This window comes from Nannobrachium achirus (genome assembly GCF_963921795.1).
Source record: "Nannobrachium achirus genome assembly, chromosome: 14".
In the NCBI taxonomy this organism is placed as follows: Eukaryota; Metazoa; Chordata; class Actinopteri; order Myctophiformes; family Myctophidae; genus Nannobrachium; species Nannobrachium achirus.
This window is the reverse complement of record NC_137821.1, coordinates 18,889,290-18,909,844: the sequence shown is the minus strand read 5'-3', so window position 1 is coordinate 18,909,844 and position 20,555 is coordinate 18,889,290. Positions and strand designations below refer to the sequence as shown.

The 20,555-nt window shown below is 43.2% G+C and overlaps 1 protein-coding gene across 1 annotated transcript; it reads left to right on the top strand.

Moving 5' to 3' along the window:
• Window positions 1-3,073: 3,073 nt before the first annotated feature.
• LOC308297868 (uncharacterized protein) lies at window positions 3,074-14,508 on the top strand (the record flags this gene model as incomplete). The annotated part of the gene is made up of 6 exons (XM_080741434.1): window positions 3,074-3,086; window positions 3,934-4,255; window positions 4,697-4,972; window positions 5,666-5,928; window positions 9,026-11,508; window positions 12,148-14,508. The coding sequence occupies 6 exons, from the start codon at window positions 3,074-3,076 to the stop codon at window positions 14,506-14,508; spliced, it is 5,718 nt and encodes a 1,905-aa protein (XP_080597560.1).
• Between the last annotated feature and the right edge of the window lie 6,047 nt (window positions 14,509-20,555).

Here is a 20,555-nt window from a genome sequence, read left to right as displayed (position 1 = left end):
AAGGAGTTTGTGGGTGTGACCTCACTATAATGTGGGTGGAACCAACCACCACCAATCATATGGGTACAGAGCAAAAGTGAAGGAACAGCTTCATACAGTACGTGATTTCTGATGGCCAAAATGTGTTAGCAATATCCTTTGTCTGTTCTTTCTTCACTTCTTTCCTCCTGTACTTTCTTTGTCACAGTTCCACTTAGCCCCATATAGAACCTCACCCGTCGCTGCATACTGTTGTGCCCGGAGCACAACAGTATGCAGCGACGGGTGAGGTTCTATATGGGGCTAAGTTCCACTGTAACACTTGCATAAATAAAAAATCGAACCTCTGTTCGAAGTGGAGCTGTGTGTGTGTGTGTGTGTGTGTGTGTGTGTGTGTGTGTGTGTGTGTGTGTGTGTGTGTGGGTGTCTGGCCTGGCCGGAACAACAGCGCCCTCGTGTGGTCACAAAAGGTCCTGTAGGCTACAGACAGACAGACAGACACGCAGACATACCCACACACACGGCCACGTATAGGGAGCTTGTGTTCCACACAGCTCCAAAAGTGTGTTTTGTAAGGACCCGGTGCTAGAGAACTTGTCACATCAGGCCCTTCATTCTCTCACTCTCCCTCTCCTCCTCCTAAACCCTGCCCCTGGTTGCCACATTTTCACTGGTCTGTTCAAGTTAATGGTGACAAACCAAGGCTGCTGATTCGGTCCTACTCCTAAACAAGGGTTTGGTTGTTGTGTCAAACCTCTACCATTATGGAGGAAAGACTGAATCATGGAGAAGGTGAGCTAATAGTGTGTGTGTGTGTGTGTGTGTGTGTGTGTGTGTGTGTGTGTGTGTGTGTGTGTGTGTGTGCGTGTGCGTGTGTGTGTGTGTGTGTGTGTGTGTGTGTGTGTGTGTGTGTGTGTGTGTGTGTGTGTGTGCGTTTGTGCATGTATACATGCATGCTGAGCTTTATGCATGTGTGTATTTATATGTGGGTGTGTGTGCGTGCGTGCGTGCATGTGTTCACTGTAGTTTACCCTGCAGACTGAACTGGGACATCAGAACATGTTGTACAGTACAGTGCATGTGGCCAAGGTACAACCACACCGTATATTATGACCACAGACATGTTGAGGGAGTTTGGCTGCAAACACAATACACCGATTGAGACCCTTGTGGGGGGAAAAAAACACGCCCTGCTAAGACGATGAGGGACACGAAATAAAAGTTCCGTCTTGATGCCCAGCTGGGGTTCCGTCCACGTTCAGGCTTAAGAAGTCGCCGTCATTTTTAATCCAAATTACAGTGACGTGCTTCAAGTGACATTACACAGCTTACTTTGAGTTTGAAGTGATGAAGTTGGTGGTTAACGTGTTGGGACAACGACCTCTCAGTGGGTTCACTTAAAAATATCGCATTCAAATGTATGAATTATGAGTATGAAGCAAGCGCCATGTGCCTTATAGCCACCACGTTATGGCCCTGCTAAAAACATGGCAAACAAAGCTCACGTTGTGTCCACAATTACCACACTTATTTACCACTGACTATATTTGGATGTTTTTCACATCCTTCTTGAAGGTCACTGTACAGTAATGCCAGAAACTGCCCGGAACACGTTACCACAGGGGCAACTCTACCCTGCTGTGTTCAACTGATTAGACAGAGGAAACAAAGCTATGCCACCTGCTTTACCACAGAGCAGTGTCTGGAGGAAGCTCTGCAGCTTTCACTTTGTTGGTGTTCATTATGAGTCTCTCAACGTACAAGTGTGACTCCTGTATACGATAGTTACCTACTCCTCCCACGAGGGAAATTCGGGTATCGCAGCCCAACCCAACTGCTTTTTTTCAGCTTAACCCAGCTGAACCCAGTGCAGCACACAAGGAGCGCGAGGGGGGGAGCAGTGATAGCTGGAGCGGGGAATCGTACCTGCGACCTCTGGGGTGTATAGGCATGGATGTGCATTGTCCTTTAAGTGTGCTAATACAAATAAATAAATAAACTTAGCGCTTATCAGGTGCTAGCCCTGAAACATGACGGCCGTATCTCACAACCGTCATAGATGAGGATTGACCTCGTTTGTGCGGAGCGACTTAAATTGACGCTTACGTCTACTCAAACATTACGATTTAAAAAATAAAGAGCTTAATCAATGCTCACACATGTCTAAATACGGTACGTCCTACTAGAATCACCTGTATCCTCCGTATTCTTATAAGAAGCATTTTAATCCGATCGTCTTCTGTTTTACCTTGTATTTCCGGACCGATTTATGCAAGGCCACGCTCACATCTCTGTGTCCATAGATGGGGTTGATGATATGCATGGGGAAAACCAGGAAATACAAGGCAGATCAGAAAAAGATTGGATAAAAAGGCTTATTAAAGAATACGGAGTGTACAGCTAATTCTAGTAGGACATACTATATTTAGACATGTGTGAGCCTTGATTAAGCACTTTGTTTTTGAAATCTGAATGTGTGTGTAGACGTAAACGGCTATTTAAGTTGCTCCGCACAAACAAGGTCAATCCCCATCCATGACGATCGAGAGATAAGACCAGGCCTGGAATTTAGTCATTTTAGGGGCAAGGCCACTTGGCGTTTCGTGTTATCCATTCTTTAGAGGGGCACAAGGCCAAACTGAGGGGCAACAACGGACATGAAATTCCTGCCCTGGATATGGCCGTCATGTTTCAGGGCTAATCAGGTGCATGCCTGAGAATATGCAGCTTTAGGTGTATTCAGTGTGTATTGCAAGCATGCAAGGCAAGCACACTTATTGTGCATGTATGACAAAGTAGCGCCATGTGGCAGTAGTAGCGCTTACTCGTAACTTCCTGCTTTGACAGGGTGTGCTTCTAAAAAAACCGCAGGACAATCACATGACACAACAGGAGCTTGGCACTCTTACTACACAGTACAGTATGTCCCCAGTGATTGTGCAGTGCATTACTATATTGTTCATATTACAGCCACGTTGTGTTTCTGTGTGGAATTGCGTAACGGGCAATGAGTAACGCCTCACCGAAATACTAAAAAGTAGAACTGAAAAAGAGGAAGAGGAAGGACGATAGGAAGAGAAGTGACGGAGACGGCATGGAGGGGATCGGTGAGAGCAGCGATACAGTAACAGTAACGACCGGCGGTGAGTTGAGTCAAGGTTTTCATCCGTTCATTTATTCTATAACTCAAATTACAGTTCAGTGTGTGTGTTATTCTATTCTATGTTGAAACAGTGAGACAGCATATCAGAGGAGAAGAGGGAAGTGAGGTAGGAAATGCAAGGATGTGTTCAGTGTCTGTTCAGTAAACTTATGTACAGTAAATGGATGCATGACCTGTCCTACTGTACAAGTAAGATAGTAATGTAGAACAGGACAGACATTCATTTAACTGAGATAGCATTAGTAACACTTAGTAACAATTGACAGGTAATTACGGATGTTGTAATTATCTAGATCAGTGGTTCTCAAACGTGGGGTCGGGACCCCAAGTGGGGTCGCCAAATTATTGTGTTGGGTCCCCAGATGATTAGCTTAATGTAAATAAAGAATTCTCACTCAATGGTAAATAATCCAACATACGGTATAAGTGTGTACAGGGTATCTGCACATTTATAAAGTGACAGACAAGGACTTTCAAGACCTTTTTACAGTAACACAAAATTGGCAAATATTTAGTAAGAAATAGGCAAACATTGTAAAAAATAGCCGTTCTACAAGCTCACAATGCCTTGAAGTGCGAGGCTTTGTGAGCTTGTAGTTTGGCTATTTTCACAATATTTATCTATGGAACTGAGTAATGCTAAATGTAATGCCTACAATTCCAAGTGCTTGTCAGGGGGTGGGGGTCCCCAGTTCAAATATGTTTATTTTGTGGGTCACGGCCTAAAAAGTTTGAGAACCACTGATCTAGATCACTAAGCACGGTCGCATCTCTGTTTTTGTGTCATTCAGCTTATTCAGTACGGTGCACTCAGGAAGTACTGCTGCCTCTCTTCACAGACGAGTGCCTGCAAGCCGTCATGCAGAAACCAGAGACTCCAGCAGCTTCGCCCGCCACCGCTCCTCCCCCCCTCCTCCCCGAAATCCGACTGGTCCTCCTGGGCAGGAAAGGAGCCGGGAAGAGCGCGGCAGGCAACACCATCCTGGGGGGGATGGCGGGGTTCGAGAGCGGGAAGCCCACGGAGGAGTGCGTGAAAAGGCGAGCGGACGTGGCGGGGCGAAGAGTCGTCGTGGTGGACACCCCCGGCTGGGAGTGGTACTACCCGCTCAACAGGCACGTGCACACATAGACATCAAAGGGGGCTTCATGAGCCCCTGACCTTTTACACGTCTGTAAAAAGTGCCCTCTCCAGACCATGAATGCAGTTTTCACTATGGTGAAAGAATTGCAAATGCCCTCTTTCCATGCCATATACCTGAAGGCAGCATTCAAGAGAACTGCCTTGTCCAAATACTCTCCTGAATTTGAATGCACCGTCTTATGTTGAAAGAATTGCCCTCTCTGTGTAGAAATCCATGCCATATGCCACACCTCCAGAATTCAGTTGATTGTGCTTAGTTTAGTGTGCTATCAAGTACCAAAATAGCCGACCTCCAAGCTCACAATGTTGTGCGCTTGGATGTCTGCTATTTTCAAAATGTCCACCAAAGGCCCTTTTAGAAATGTCAGCCCCTGCCTCTCTAACATTCTCTGCACGTCGCTGCCACTCAACAGCACGCCCGACTGGGTGCGGCGAGAGAACCTGCGCAGCGTGTCGCTGTGCGCCCCCGGACCCCACGCCGTGCTCCTGGTGGTGCGCTCGTGCGCCTCGGTGACGGAGGCCTTCACGAGCCAGATAGAGGAACATCTGGAGCCTTTGGGGAGAGATGTCTGGGAGCACACCCTGGTGCTGTTCACCAGGGGCGACGAGCTGGGCCTGGTGTCCATGGAGCAGCGCATCATGACCAGCGGGCCGGCCCTCCAGAACCTCCTCCAGAAGTGCGGCAACAGGTAGGGATGGGGACGATATGAAAGTTCCATGTCACGATTATTGTGACCAAAAGATTTTACAATATTATTGCGATATTATTGCGATAATCAAAATATCCCCATCATCCATTATCCTGGGAAGGAACATTTGCCACAAGCTCACAACGTGCCGTGTTGCGCTGCGTTGTGAGCTTGTATATCGGCAATTTTTTGGCAATTAAGGAGAAATAATATAATTACTGTATCAAGTACGTTATTTACATGTCAGTTTTTCCAATTATAGAGGGTTTAAATGGATATGCAGCTCGGCAAATAGGTGAATTGATCCCAGTGCATGACGAAGGACGATTTCACTATACATTTAGATCTCCACGATACGATTATCGTGAGTGTTTTTTGAGCGGTGGTAAACCGCTCCATAGAGTGGCTGTGCGCGTGTCTGTAGCCTTTTTCCTCAGCGTTTTGCCATAGCAAAATGTGTGTACGTAGCATCATGTTTGTCTAGTGTTGTCTGATGTCGTATGTATGTCTGTAGCCTTTTTCCTCAGTGTTTTTGCCATAACAAAATGTGTGTGTGTAGCATAGCCTGTACATCCTAGACTCAAATCCTAGTCTGAAGATGTTATGCAAGCACGACCACCGCTCACTTCACATTGGGTGTGATTTTTTTTATCACGATAAACGATAACAGCAATTATCGTCCCATCCCAACAGGTACCACATCCTGGACAACAGCAGGAGCAAAGGGGACGCCACACTGCAGGAGGTTCAGGAGCTGATGAGGAAGATGGAGGAGATGGTGAAGGGGAGGACAGAAGCAGCAGGAGGAGGAGGAGGACTGGGGTACTTTGCAGTGGACAGCCTGGTCCTGCAGGGGCTGGAGGCCGACGGGAAGCGCAGAGCCAGAGAGAGGAGGAAGAAGCAGAGGCAGATGGAGGCCCAGACGCAGAGAGGAATCATCAAAGCTGCTCTCATGAGTGAGTTGGTTGATTGATTGATTGATTGGTTGATTGATTGATTGATTGATTGATTGATTGATTGATTGATTGATTGATTGATTGATTGATTGGTTGGTTGATTGATTGATTGAAGACTTTATTAGAAGTTTGCATAGGAAAAGGTACAGTTTCATGACAGTACAGTTCACTTCAATGGTACACGGTCAACTAAAAGGATAAACACCACAAGAAAGCTTTTGGGCTTGTTTCAAGTGGGGTCCTTTTCTAACTCATACAACATTGAATGACAGACAAATACAACCAGCAAGAGCCGCTGATACAAACGACCTACGGCCTGGTCGCGACTTAGGCCACGACTTGGAGGTCGTAGGTCCCGGTTCTGGAGGTTTTGCGCGATCTCGGTCGTAATTCAGCGACCTGGGAAGTCCGCGATCGAAACTCTACGCTTGCTAAGGGAAGGGACGCGAGTTTAGAAACTCTACGCTTGCTAAGGGAAGGAGCGCCGCGATCGAAACTCTACGCTTGCTAAGGGAAGGGACGCGAGTTTAGAAACTCTACGCTTGCTAAGGGAAGGAGCGCTCGTTTTCAACAGCGTCGGCAGGTTAGCTACTCAGTGTCGGCAGGTTAGGGTTAGGGTTAGGGTTAGGGTTAGGGTTAGGGTTAGGGTTAGGGTTAGAGTTGGGGTTAGGGTTAAGGTTAGGGTTAGAGTTAGAGTTGGGGTTAGGGTTAAGGATAGGTTTTGGTGCACCTCGCGCGGTCCAAGTGACTACAATGGAGCGCTTCCTACCTCCGGTTCAGCCAATCACAAGCTTCAAAAGGTTGAATAGCGCTGCTGCTCTAGAATATTCTGCAAAAAGACCTTTTAAATACGACCGCGGACTTCCCAGGTCGCTGAACAACGGCCCGATCGCGCAACAACGGCCCGGGGACGACCGAGGTGGCGCAACCACGGCCGGGGGTCGCGAAACTAGACCGGCCGCGACCTAACAAGTATGTACCGCGAACTACGACCTCCAGAACCGGGACCTACGACCTCCAGGTCGTGGCCTAGGTCGCGACCAGGCCGTAGGTCGTTCGTATCAGCGGCTGTCTCTCAATACAACTAGCTAAAAGCTAAACTAATCTTAAAAAAAAAAAAAAGTGCTATGCAGAAAAAACAACACATTTTAAATAAAATAAAATTTAAATAAATGGTATTTACAATACAAAGGTCAGGGGGAAGTAAGGATAGGCTTTGTTTTCTTCTACGAGTTTCGATTTAAAGTGGTCATTTTAGTATGCCCCTAATTCATTACTTGAGTCTGACTGTGACTGCAAAAGCACACACGTCACGATCACAGAAGATACTTGGCAATATTCACAAGCGGTGTCTGAAATCATTCACTCATTCACTACAGCTGACAACTTTTAGAGCTCTGTGTAAATGCCACACCAAAATGGCTATTAGAAAAGAAAAGGGAATAAACAGCCCCCTCTCAGTTTTGTTCCTTAGCACTATCTGTTCTTGAGAGATTAATGGCTCACAAACCTTTAACTGATATTTATAATGGATATACATGCATCATTTCAGCCAGACTACACTCCCTGCTGGGGAAACATAGACATGGCACAATTCTGTTGTTTTTGAGCGGTGGTCACAACGCTCCTATACGTGGCCGTGTGTGTGGGTCTGTCTGTCTGTTTGTCTGTCTGTCTCCGTGTCCGTAGCCTGCCCTGCAGTAACCTTTTCTGACCACACATGTTAAGGGAGGGGCGCTGTTGTTCAGGATAGGCCAGGCATAGGCCAGGCACACTCACACACAAACACACACAGGGGGCACACACACACACACACACACACACACACACAGGGGGCACACACACACACACACACACACACACACACACACACACACACACACACACACACACACACACACACACACACACACACACACCACCGCTCAGTTCACACGAGTGTGATTTTTTTTGTTTTTGTTTTGTTTTTTACATCCACTGGAAACTATTGCAATAGAGTGTGGTTGTAATGTATTGTGTTAATTTCAACATAATGCATGATAGGATGTAATGCTTGGTTAGTGATTGGTTAGTCAATAATAAAGAAAAGATAAAGTAGTGGACTAGTGAATGTTGAATTTGGACACAGTTTTGAACACAGCCACAGCGTGGTTGAAACAATTCGGTCAAAATGTCTGCAATGTATTACAGACATTTGATAACAAATGAAATACAATTTATTGTATCTTATGTTTACAATTGTAATAGTTTACAATAGTTGCTTAACTAAAGCACTTAACTCACAAGTAAGTAATTGATTTGTAAGGTGCTATAAAGTTTATTATTATCAAAATAGTATCAGAGTGATAGGCTACTTATTCAGTGTGATTTGCTGAGGTTTGGAGATGTCTACCGTATAGAGATGTCTTCCGTCACCCAAATACAGTGGAGCATTTGGGTTGTGGTGCTCAAAGCACCAAAAGATAACATTTGAAAAACTCAACAGCAATGTCTCTGCCCAGAAAGAATGACACGGTTTCTTACGATAACCTACAGACCTCATTGTGAACACTTAATTTAGAACAATTTGCAGCCGTAGTATCCCTACTAATTGTACAGTGAATCATCATATAGACTACTAGTTGGACTGTTGGACTGAGTTTTTCAGATGTCATTTGTATGCTGCAGCATCACAAACCAAGTGCCACTGAGCTTGCAAGTGACCTTTTTAAGACCTAAAAAAAAAAGAAGAAAAAAATAAAAACATTACAGCATCAAAATTAATCAACAAACTATGAAAAATGGTCAAACCTTGGCCAAATTGTCACATAATATAAGAGAAAGGAAAACGTTTGAAAATAACAAATCTACAAGCTCACCATGTTTCGCAGTGCCAGGTGTTGTGAGCTTGTAGATCTGCTATTTTCACAATTGAATGCCTCAACGCCCACATTCCAAGTGCTTATCAGGGTGGGGGGTCCCCAATTATGATTATTATTATTATTATTATTTTTATTTTTTTGGGTGGGGGGTCACGACCTGAAAAGTTTGAGAACCACTGTGTTAGAATACAATCCCAATCAAATGAGCTCTCTTGTTCATTTTCTCCCTTTGCCAGGCGACGGCTCTCACGTCTCGGAACTGGACACGCGGCAGTCATTCTCCAAGGGCTTCCGGCGTCTCCCGGAGGTCCGGCTGGTGCTGCTGGGAGAGCGGGAGACGGGGAAGAGCTCCGCGGGCAACACCATCCTGGGCGGGGCCCACTTCTTCCAGAGGAGCACGGTGACGGAGGAGTGCGTCCGCCGGCAGGCGGAGGTGGCCATGAGACTGGTGACGGTGGTGGACGCCCCGGGCTGGGAGGGAGGGGTGGCGGGCCCCACGCCGGAGAGAGTGAAGCGGGAGATCGCGGGCAGCGTCGCCATGTGTCCCCCGGGGCCTCACGCGCTGCTGCTGACCCTGAGGTTGGACACGCTGGTGAAGGTAGGCCCCGTCACGGAGAACCTGGAGCTCCTCGGCGAGGGCGTGTGGAGGCACGTCGTCTTGCTGTTCACCCACGGCGACCAACTCAGGGAAGGGGTGGGCATCGAGCAGTACATCGAGAGGGGCGGTAGGGATCTTCAGTGGCTCTTGGAGAAATGCAGGGGGAGGTACCATGTCATCAGCAATGCGGAGGTAGGAGGCGGAAGTGGAGGCGGCAGCGGAGGTTCCGCGCAGGTGACGGTGCTCCTGGAGATGGTGGAGAAGATGGCTGTGGGGAACCGGTGCGAGGCCTTCTCTGGCCTGGTTCAGGAGGTCAGCGGCCTGAGCCAGCAGAGGAACGAGAAGTTCAACCAGCGGCTGAAGGAGGTGGGCGACAAGATGCTCCGGCAGGAGACTGAGCTGAAAAAAATGAGGGAGAGAGAGGTGAAGAGCATCCGCTGGTTCTTCGACAGGAAGAAGAAGGTGAAGTCGCCCGGGAAGTTGGCCATTGGCGGCGTGGAAAAAGAGGACGAGGAGGACGAGGAGGAGAGAAGGAGCGGCGAGAAGACAAAGAACGAAATGGGAGATCTGGAAGAGAGGATGAGGTGGCTGACGGAGGACAAGGAGAGAGAGATTCAGGATCTGAATGCCGAACACGACAGGATCCTCGCCACGTTACACCAGTGCACCCGTGAAAAAGATGACAGCATCCTCAAACTGGAGCTGAAAGAGAGAGAGATCGAAGAGCTGCTCGAGAGAGTCGATGAGCAGCAGACTAAGCTGCTCGACCTCGAGCGCCTCGGCTCGGAAAAAGACCGCGAAAGAAAACAGAGGGATGGTGAGAACAGGGAGCTGAAGGATGAAATTGAGAATTTATCAGAAAGGGCAGAGCTGCAGGAGAAAGAGAAGGCAGAGTTGAGGAAAAGGGTTGAGGATTTACAAGCAGACATGCGTGAGTCGGAAAGGCACTACGAGGACATTATTTCACAGCGTGAGAGTGAAAACGTCAGGAAAGAGAGGGACAGCAGGCAAAAGATGGTGGAGGTGGAATGCAAGCTCAAAGGAGAGATGGAAAGAAGACAGAATGAAAAAGAAAAGGAGCTGGAGGACATCAAACTCGAAATGAAGACCATGTGTCAAGAAAAGCAGGCAGAGGTGGAAAGCAGACTGAGTGAAAAAGACAACGAGATGAAGGACATGAAACTTGAAATGAAGAAAGAATGTCAGGAAATGCAGGCAGAGATGGAAAGAAAACTGAATGGAAAACACAAGGAGGTGGAGGACATAAAACTCAAAATGAGGACAGTGTGTCAAGAAAAGCAGGCAGAGATGGAAAGGAGACTGAATGGAAAAGACAAAGAGATGGAGGACAGGACACTAGAAATGAAGAAAGAATTTCAGGAAATGCAGGCAGACATGGAAAGAAAACTGACTGAAAAACACAAGGAGATGGAGGACATGAAACTTGAAATGAAAACAGAATGTCAGGAAATGCAGGCAGAGATGGAAAGAAAACTGAATGGAAAACACAAGGAGGTGGAGGACATAAAACTCAAAATGAGGACAGTGTGTCAAGAAAAGCAGGCAGAGATGGAAAGGAGACTGACTGAAAAAGACAAGGAGATGCAAGGCATTGAACTTGTGTGTCAAGAAAAGCAGGCAGAGATGGAAAGGAGACTGAATGGAAAAGACAAAGAGATGGAGGACAGGACACTAGAAATGAAGAAAGAATTTCAGGAAATGCAGGCAGACATGGAAAGAAAACTGACTGAAAAACACAAGGAGATGGAAGACATGAAACTTGAAATGAAAACAGAATGTCAGGAAATGCAGGCAGAGATGGAAAGAAAACTGAATGGAAAACACAAGGAGGTGGAGGACATAAAACTCAAAATGAGGACAGTGTGTCAAGAAAAGCAGGCAGAGATGGAAAGGAGACTGAATGGAAAAGACAAAGAGATGGAGGACAGGACACTAGAAATGAAGAAAGAATTTCAGGAAATGCAGGCAGACATGGAAAGAAAACTGACTGAAAAACACAAGGAGATGGAAGACATGAAACTTGAAATGAAAACAGAATGTCAGGAAATGCAGGAAGAGATGAAAAGAAGACAGGGTGAAAAAGACACAGAGATTGAAGATGTGAAATTTGAGGCCAAAAGAGCATTTGAGGAGAGAGTGGAAGAGCTGACATTGCAGCATCGACGAGAGATGGAAAGAAAAAGAGAAGAGAATGAGAGAGAGATACAAGGCCTGAAACGTCATCATGAAGACGAAATGGCGAGGAAAATGAAACAGATGGAAAAAGTGATAGAATTAAAAAGTGTTCAGCACCAGGAAGAAATGCAAAGAGAGTTAAGAGAAAATGCGGAAGTTATGGAAAAGGTCAAACAAGGTCACCAGGCTGAAATAAGTCACATACAACAAGAAGCAGAAAGAGAGATTAAAGAGATGAAACAACAGCATGTAGATGAACTTGAGAAAATTAGTCAAGAGACATCTCAGTTAAAGCAACAGCACGCCATCCAATTGGAGGAAACAAGACGAGAACATGAAAAAGAAAAGGAGACAATTTACCTAAATTATACAACAGAGATCACCCAACAAATGAAAGAAAAGGAGAGTGAGATTATAGCGTTAAAACGGCAGCATACACTCCAAAAAGAGGAGACGAGAAAAGAAAATGAAATAGAGAAGGAAGAAATGACTCTAAATCATGAAAAAGAAATAGCAAACATAATTCAAGAAAAAGAACAAGAGATTGTTGAGTTGAAACGCCAGCATGTGAGTGCGATGGGAAGAGAACTCCAAGAAAAGGACGAGAAAGAACAGGTTGTTAAAGTTCAGAATGGAAAGATGGAACAAATACTGCAAGACAAGGAACGAGAGACTATTGAGCTGAAACAGCACATAGAAATCATAGAGAACAACCTTCGACTAATGGAGGAGAGGGAAAGGCTTGATGCAAATCACAGGAGTGAGTTGGAACAAAGAATACAAGAAAAAGAACAAGAAATGAAAGAGAAGTTATGTGTCGTAAACGAAAAGGAGAAAAATTTGAAAGAACAGGAAATGGAGGTAGCACAAACGAGGCAGCAAACTGACACCAGAGAGACCAAATGGAGGGAGGAACAAAGTAAGAGGGATGAGAGGAGGGAAGAAGAGATTGAGCGACTGAAACAGATTATTGAGGAGAATGCACAAAAACGTATCCAAACACAAGAGCTAGTGACACGGAAAGATAAAGAGCTAGAGGAAGCGGCAGAGAGGTGTGCAACCCATTTGAAACAGCTGAAAGCTAACAATGAAATAAACATATCCACAATCGCTGAAATACGGCGGCACCATGCAGAGCGAGAGAGAGAGAGAGATGCTGAAATTACACAAAAACTCCAAGAGAAAGAAGCAGAGCTCAAGAACTTGAACCGAAGAGACAGCGAGAATGAAAAAGAGATTGCCCAACTGAGGCAAACAATCGAGCAGACAAAGTCAGAACTGAAGGAGTTGACAGGCAAGATGGAGAAAGAGACGACAAACATGATAGGGGTGTATGAGAGGGAGATCGCTAGCATAAAGGAAGACATTGAATCCACAACACAGGAGAAAGAACTCGCCATGAGCCAGCTGCGAGAAGTCGAGGAAAACAGCAGGAGACGCATTTCAGACATCACCAAGAAATATGAGGAGAGCCAAGGCAGAGTCAAAGAACTGCAAGAACAAAATGAGAAAACAGCAAAAGAGATAGAGGACCTCCGAGAGTATGAGGAGCATGAGAGGGAGTGTGAGGCACAGAGAAGTGGACGTGTGGGTCGGGAGGAAGAGATTACTGAACTTTTGCGTAGACATGAAGAGCAAGTGAAAATCAAGGACTCTGAAATCCAGAACTTTTTGCATGAGAGAGATCTAGAGGTCACTGCTTTGAAACGGACCAACGAAACACTGCAGAGAGAAGTGGAGAGGATGAAAGCGTCAAAATCAAAAGAAGAACTTCGCGACAGAGAGAATGACCTAAGGGATACGATCAAGAAACTGAAGACCTGGGAGCAAAGTCTTGAAAGGCGGGAGGCAGAGGTGTGCAAGAGAGAGCAAAGTCAGGAAAGAGACGCTGTGCCCCGAGATTCAGAGCTGTGTAATGGAGACTATGACATGCACGTCATCAACACGCGTAAATTACATGGAGCTTGTGGGAAATGTGAACTGATGACTTCAGTCAATAGTCCAGGGTCAGTGGGGGATGTTATGTACCAGGAGGTGGGTGTGGTGGAGGAGACCGACAGGAAGGAAGAGGGGGTGAGAGGAACAGAATCAGATAAGCGAGCCCAAGGCCCAAAAGAAATGGAAGATCAGAGAGTAGAAACAGCCTCATCAGCTGCGGAGAGCAATAAATGTCTGCCTGACACACTGGGAGAGATGTGGAGCACAGAGGAGAGGGGACGAAAAGTGGAGATGAAAGGCAGCGTATCAGAAATACGTGAGCAGATGGAAAGGAAGAGGAAGAGAGACAAAATGGAAGAAGGGAAGGCCGTCAGAAGGGATAAGTTGCTGTCTCCGCGTCATGACCGCAGCACAGTAAACAGCAAAAAGTCAGAGTTAAGGGTGGTGATGTTAAGGGAGAACCGGTCCTCCCACAACCCAGTAGGGGTCACGATTCTGGGCAGAGAGGCACCGCAGGCCGAGGGGCCAAGCTCCGAGCCCTGGAGAGGCCAGATAGCCGGGCGGAACGTCAGCGTTGTAGAGCCGCCGGGTCTCGGGTGGCGCAACGGACCGGACCCAAACGACGCGGCACAGAGAAAGAATATCCTGGACAGCATCTCCCTGTCTCACCCAGGACCCCATGCCCTCCTCCTGGTCATACCGACTTACCTGACCCTCACTCCAAAATACAGGAAGGCCATGGAGGACCACGTGGGATTGTTCGGGGAACAGATTTGGCAGCGCACGCTGCTGCTGTTCACATGGGGGGAAACTTTAGGGGAGAGCGCCGAGCAGCACATTCTGAGGAATGGGGATCTAATGGCGCTCGTTGAGAAATGTGGGGGCCGGTATCACATGTTGACCAGCAGGTTAAACAACCCTCTAATAGAGGGATTATTTGAGAAGATAGAGGACATGGTGGCATTAAACAATACAGAACAGTGTTAGTTGTAGAGATGTATGGTGACATTGTGAGAAATGTAGCGAAAAACAAAGCAAATGATTCAATAAAAAAAATCTATAATGTATTATTATTCAACATGAAATATTGACAGTGACACTTCTCATGTGAAATATCACCAAATAAAATGATTGCTTATTGCATTGTACATTGAGTTTTATCATTCATTCAACAACTTTTACTAAAATGGTACAGTATGTGTTTTAATGTTAAAAAAGCAGAAGTATAATAAATAGTGAGATATGTTTTAATGAAGGTCTGAACCATATTCACATTCAAAGTCTTTGGAAGAAAGTCTTTCAAAAGAGCTGAAAGCATCATGTGTGACAATAACTTACTATTTCCACAAGATGGAGCTCTTGTTTCAACTTTTAACATTAAGCAAAGTAGATGGTGTTTTGCCAATGGAATCTTGTTTCACCTTGCTTCAAATTTCACCACATTCAACTTGAGCTTCTGTTTGAGATAGATAGATAGATAGATAGATAGATAGATAGATAGATAGATAGATAGATAGATAGATAGATAGATAGATAGATAGATAGATAGATAGATAGACAAACCCTCATAACACTTAGTAGTAAGTAAGTAAATTGTGAGCCTTGATGAGTTATAGAATGAGTTATTGAAAACAAGTATTGAAAGTTAAGTTAAATGTAGGATGTAGTTGGATTTTAACTACTATTATAAATTATAATATATTATGGGGCTGTTAAGTATGACATCATTTTGTAGGCAGAGGAGAGTTTCTGCCCCCAGTTTCAGTGAATCTTTTTACTATTTTTACTATTTACACATTTTTCTTCTCTTTGTTGTTGAAAGGAAAGTGTTAGAATTATACTTTAGTCGTTATTTTTGTCTCGGATCTGTTGAAAATAGCGAGGGACAGAAAATGCTCTGGGGGCAGATTCTCCTCTGCCTACAAAATGATGTCACGGCTTAAAAGCCCCATATGAATTATTGCTATTATAAAAAAGAAATATAAATATGCACAACTTATGAGTAGACACAACATGCAAAAACATTCATATCTCTGCTGTCAAGCAGAAAACAGCTATGTCCAAAATATTCAATTTCAGGAAAAGAAAAAGAAACATGTTTTAGAACAATGCAATAGTGCCTCATTAAAGTTGGTATGGTGACTTTATACATTGTCAAACACTTGAACGCATCTGACCATGTCATTCAAATCAATGATGGGGGAAAAAAACGATATATCTCCAATGTTGGAGTTTGAGGAAGGTTTGGTCAGAAGCAATTTTTACTTTTCATTGGTTCCATAGCATTAATTTATAAAAAAAGAATGGACATAGTAGTTTTTTGCCCGCCAGCAACAATGCAATCAACAGGTTGATATTTATGCCTTACCAAGGTTTCTCACAGTGTGTGCCGTGGCACCCTATAGGGTGCTATGCTGCAGAATACTGTGATAATATTTGGAATTCATCAATATCCCAGTTTAACCATGCATTTAGACTCTCTATGCTCAGTGAAACAGACACGAGTTGCACTGTACTTGATGAGTTCTTACTCCATCTTCTACACCATCTCTTCACCAAAAATAGCAGATATTCAGGGGTGCCGTGGATGTAAATAACGTGGAAAAGTTATTTACATGGGGTGGCCTGAGTAAAAAAAAGTTTGAGAACCACTGCCTTATACAGAATATGTAGTGACTCATACTGAATGCGGCTGCAAAGACTCTTTTTAATCTATCCTTAAAAGGAAAATTGTGTGTAGAGGTGAGATGAGTGGGTGTTGTTTTATTGTCATCCCTGCTGAATCTATTCAAAAAGTCCTTTTGGGACACAAAGAAATAAAGCTATGAAGAAGCTTATTGTCTGAATAAACTTTCAAAGTAATAAGCTACCCGGTTTTCAGCCACTGCAAGATGGATTTTTATTTTTGTTGTACCATTATCACTTTAAAAGATGAATTGTAGCTTGTACACATTGTGAAGGCTATTGTAAATAGCATGCTTTTCTTTTATGAACATTGGACACTTGACTCTGCTCATGTAGTTTCTCTGCAGCTTTTATGACTTTATTGTCAGGTTTCCGTTAATTGAATTAGCAAATTGCAAATACCATGTAAATGTAAAGTTAATAACAATAATATAAAATAATACATAATAATAATAGGACTATAATCATGAATTCATTGTAATGAAGAGGAGAAAACGGTTATTATTATTATGATTAAATGATGTAGACTACATATATTGAACAACAAAGTTACAAAGTTATGTAAATTAAAACACATACTTTATGATTATGATATAGGTGACTCTGTGAAATCTGAGAGTGAAAACCTAATTGGACTGCAAACTCCAAACTTAAAATACAAGTACATTTAAAGTAAGTAAAACAAGACAGATCAGTTAAACACAAGGTTATATAATTATGTTTTCAGCTGCATCTTAAAAGATACCATGGAATTTCCTTGCAGGTTGTTGCAAGTTTAACAAGATGATCCATGAACATCTAGTAGTAGCCTACAGCTATTACTAATCTTTCTTATAGCCTAGGTCAATTAATGTATTTGTTTATGTGTGGCTGTGTGTGCATGTTCGGTTAGTGCATGTCATAGCTTCAGAGTAAATTCAAACACCACACCTCGATAAATGTGTGTGTGAAAATGTGTGACTATGGTTCTGTGTCTAAAAATATGAACAATTTGATATGTCTACGTTAAAGCTTGTAGGTGTGACAGGTGCTCTCACGGCACTGGAGAGATCAGATCAGACATGGAGTTTTATCCGACATACAGCTGTGTGTAAGTGTGTCACAACAAAGGATGTTTATAGGCACGCATCCCTGCATTTCATATCACCATCTCATCAGCCGCTGCTATGTATTTATTTATATGCTACACAGATGGTACAAAACGGTAACCCATTTGGGTAAGACTTTAATTAAAGGTCGCCCCGACAATGCACTATAATCACATATCATATGTAATGCATTATAATGCGCTTATAGGGCATCATAACACTCGTTATAAATGTTTATAGTCGTGTATGACAACTTGTAACAACATTTTTATAATGTATTATAAGTACTGTTCATAATGCGTCATAAACTCAGTGGAACAGCACAATATAACTAGCTTAAAGGAGTAGTTCTACCCCCAAATTACATTTTTTTCTATTGATTACTTACGCCCAGGGAGGCTTGAGTTCAATAATATTTTGTTGTTTGTTTGTTTTTGTCGCATTCCTAAGGCAATAATTTGATTACAATAAATGTACCCCCAATGATTCCCCAATGTAAAGTGTTACCTGGTAGTTATAAATGTGAGTTTATGCATTGTGACCAGCATTCAAATACATTATAAACATTGTTAAAAGTTGTCATACAAAACGTATATAACGAGTGCTACATCTAATGCCCTATAAGTGCATTATAATGCATTACAAATTTGATTATAATGCGTGCGTGTGTGTGTGTGTGTGTGTGTGTGTGCGTGCGTGCGTGCGTGTGTGCATGCTTGCGTGTGCAATTACAGGTATATTCTGTAGCAGCTTTATCTAAAGTGCATTACATTGTGCATTACATTCACACATCAACATTGGAGGAAACCAAGCAAGGTACCAACCTGCTCGGGAGCAGTTTAGGGTTCAGTGGTTTGCTCAAGAAAGAAGAACACTGTCCTCAGGGGGAGCCTGGGATCGAACTCTTCTGTTTCACTCTACCTCCTGAGCCACATGCTGCTTTATGAATGTATGTATATGTTGCATTTGTCGTGCATAGAGTAGCTGTGTGTGTGTGTGTGTGTGCGTGCATGTGTGCGTGCGTGCGTGCGTGCGTGCGTGCGTGCGTGCGTGCGTGCGTGCGTGCGTGCGTGCGTGCGTGCGTGTGTGTGTGTGTGCGTGTGCGTGTGTGTGCGTGTGTGTGTGCGCATATATAGGCATACATGTAATGCGTATTAGGTTTTGTATCTAAGCCTGTGAACTTTCCAGACACCACATCTAGGCGAGTTTCTTAACCCAGTTTCCCCTCATTGTCGACAACCAGTTACGATACCATGGTTCCCAAATGACTGGCTGCTTTACAAGTGTAAGAAATCAAGATATTAATCCAAAATGTATTATCTTAAGACTGTTAAATTCTAAATTTAAGATTTTATTTGAAGACATTGATAATAAAACGCATGTTTGTATGATTCAAAATTCGGACTTTGATGTTCATACATGAGGCGATAATAATTATGAGAAGATAATATTTCAACATTTTAGTAATTTATTAAATTGCATGATCAGGTAAAGTTTCTGGCTGCGTGCATACTAATAATCTAATCTATAATACTAATACATAAAATTATAGCATCGTTTATAATTTAGGCATTTTGCAGACTGAAAAGTGCAAGGTAAGTGCCATGAACAGGGAAAGTACAGCATGAGAATAAACATAAACATAAACATAAATAAACATCATCTAGCAGTTGTCATAAAAGAAAGAAAAGAAACTTGTGCTTTCCAAAGTCTGTAAAGAGAATATACTTATTTTTTAACCCTATATATTAACTGGACTATACGGTAAAATTACGCTAGGTAAGGTATGTTAAATACCTTAAAAAAGTTATTTGCATAAAGTACATCCTCTGTAATTCCATATCCTACGATTGCCAAACACTTAAATTATCAGTTGAGTGCAGAGGCTCCTTGGGCTCTGTGGGAAAAAGACAAGGGTCTTTTAGATGCTCCATAGTCTTAAGTTCAAATTAATGTTCGATTTGTGTTTGTTTGCTACTATAGAGCATTCAGTATTATTGAAGCCACACATACAAAAGAACTACCAGTGTGACGTGATTAGAGAGATAGGAAGTCCACTTTCAAAATGTACTTGTTGGCAATTTATTTTTATATCATTATTGGATGAGGATAGATGGATGGTTGAGCTTGGACTTAATCAGTGTCTGCTATAAAGCCCTGCAGGTTTAAGAATGACTAGACTGTGAATCTTCTACAAGCAAGATATTTTAGTAGTAGGCCTGTATTGTATTTTAAATACAAGTCGGTTTCCTATTTATTTTCCTTTGTGTTGTTTCGTTCAAACAAATGTGTAAAAATGTGTTTTAAAAATAGGTTTAAATCATAATTTAAAGTTTTAGGTCCCATGGAACAATTATCATTTACTGTATCATTCTGTAACATTGATTTAGAACAGATTTTTTTTCCTCCTAAACCATGAACATAAAACACAATTTGTAATTCAGACATGATGCTCTTATCCAGGGCGACTGACAAGTGCAAAATCTGAGTAAATGGTGTGAACCCTATAGTTAACGATAGTCAAACGACAGGATAAATAGTCACACTGTAGAGTAGAGTGCAATGTAGTGCTTCAAAGAAACTAGAATTTCTAGGACTAGGTAAACATCAAAACTTTAGCATTTGTCTCATAGGACCACAATGGAAATAGTTCTTTGCCGTATTGTGTTGTATCCTTTTAACAGATATGGGGGGGAAAACATGTTCATGCATATTATGCATTTTTGTCAGAAAAGATGGCAATCAATCAATAAATCAGTCTAAAAGTAACATTCTAAGCATTAAAGGACACCCATTTTCAATCTTCATATTAATTGGTCCTCACTAATGCTCATGATAAAATGCTAAAACTTTCTTCTACTCTGTGTCTCATAGGACATTTGTCAATTCAAGTCAATGTTATGTATAGAGCACATTTAAAAACCACCAGGATCGACCAGGATCAAAGAACAATAGAAAAAAATTGTAATGTTGAAGATGAAATACAGTGCAAAAAAAACTTCAATGTTACACAAACAAAACTTATATACCAAATGTAGCTGTGGATAATTTTAGAAGCCTGCTTACCAGTTATGGTCACACCACCACACTGTTATTCTACCTACAGTATGAGGGCGGATTCTGACATTCAATGGGAATGGAGCGGGTTTTTTGTTTGTTCGTTTTTGGCATAAATCTGCGAATGGCAGCAAACCGCACCATTCCATTGAAATGGTACAATATAGCCTAGGACTAGGTATAATATAAGTGCGGTGTGACAGT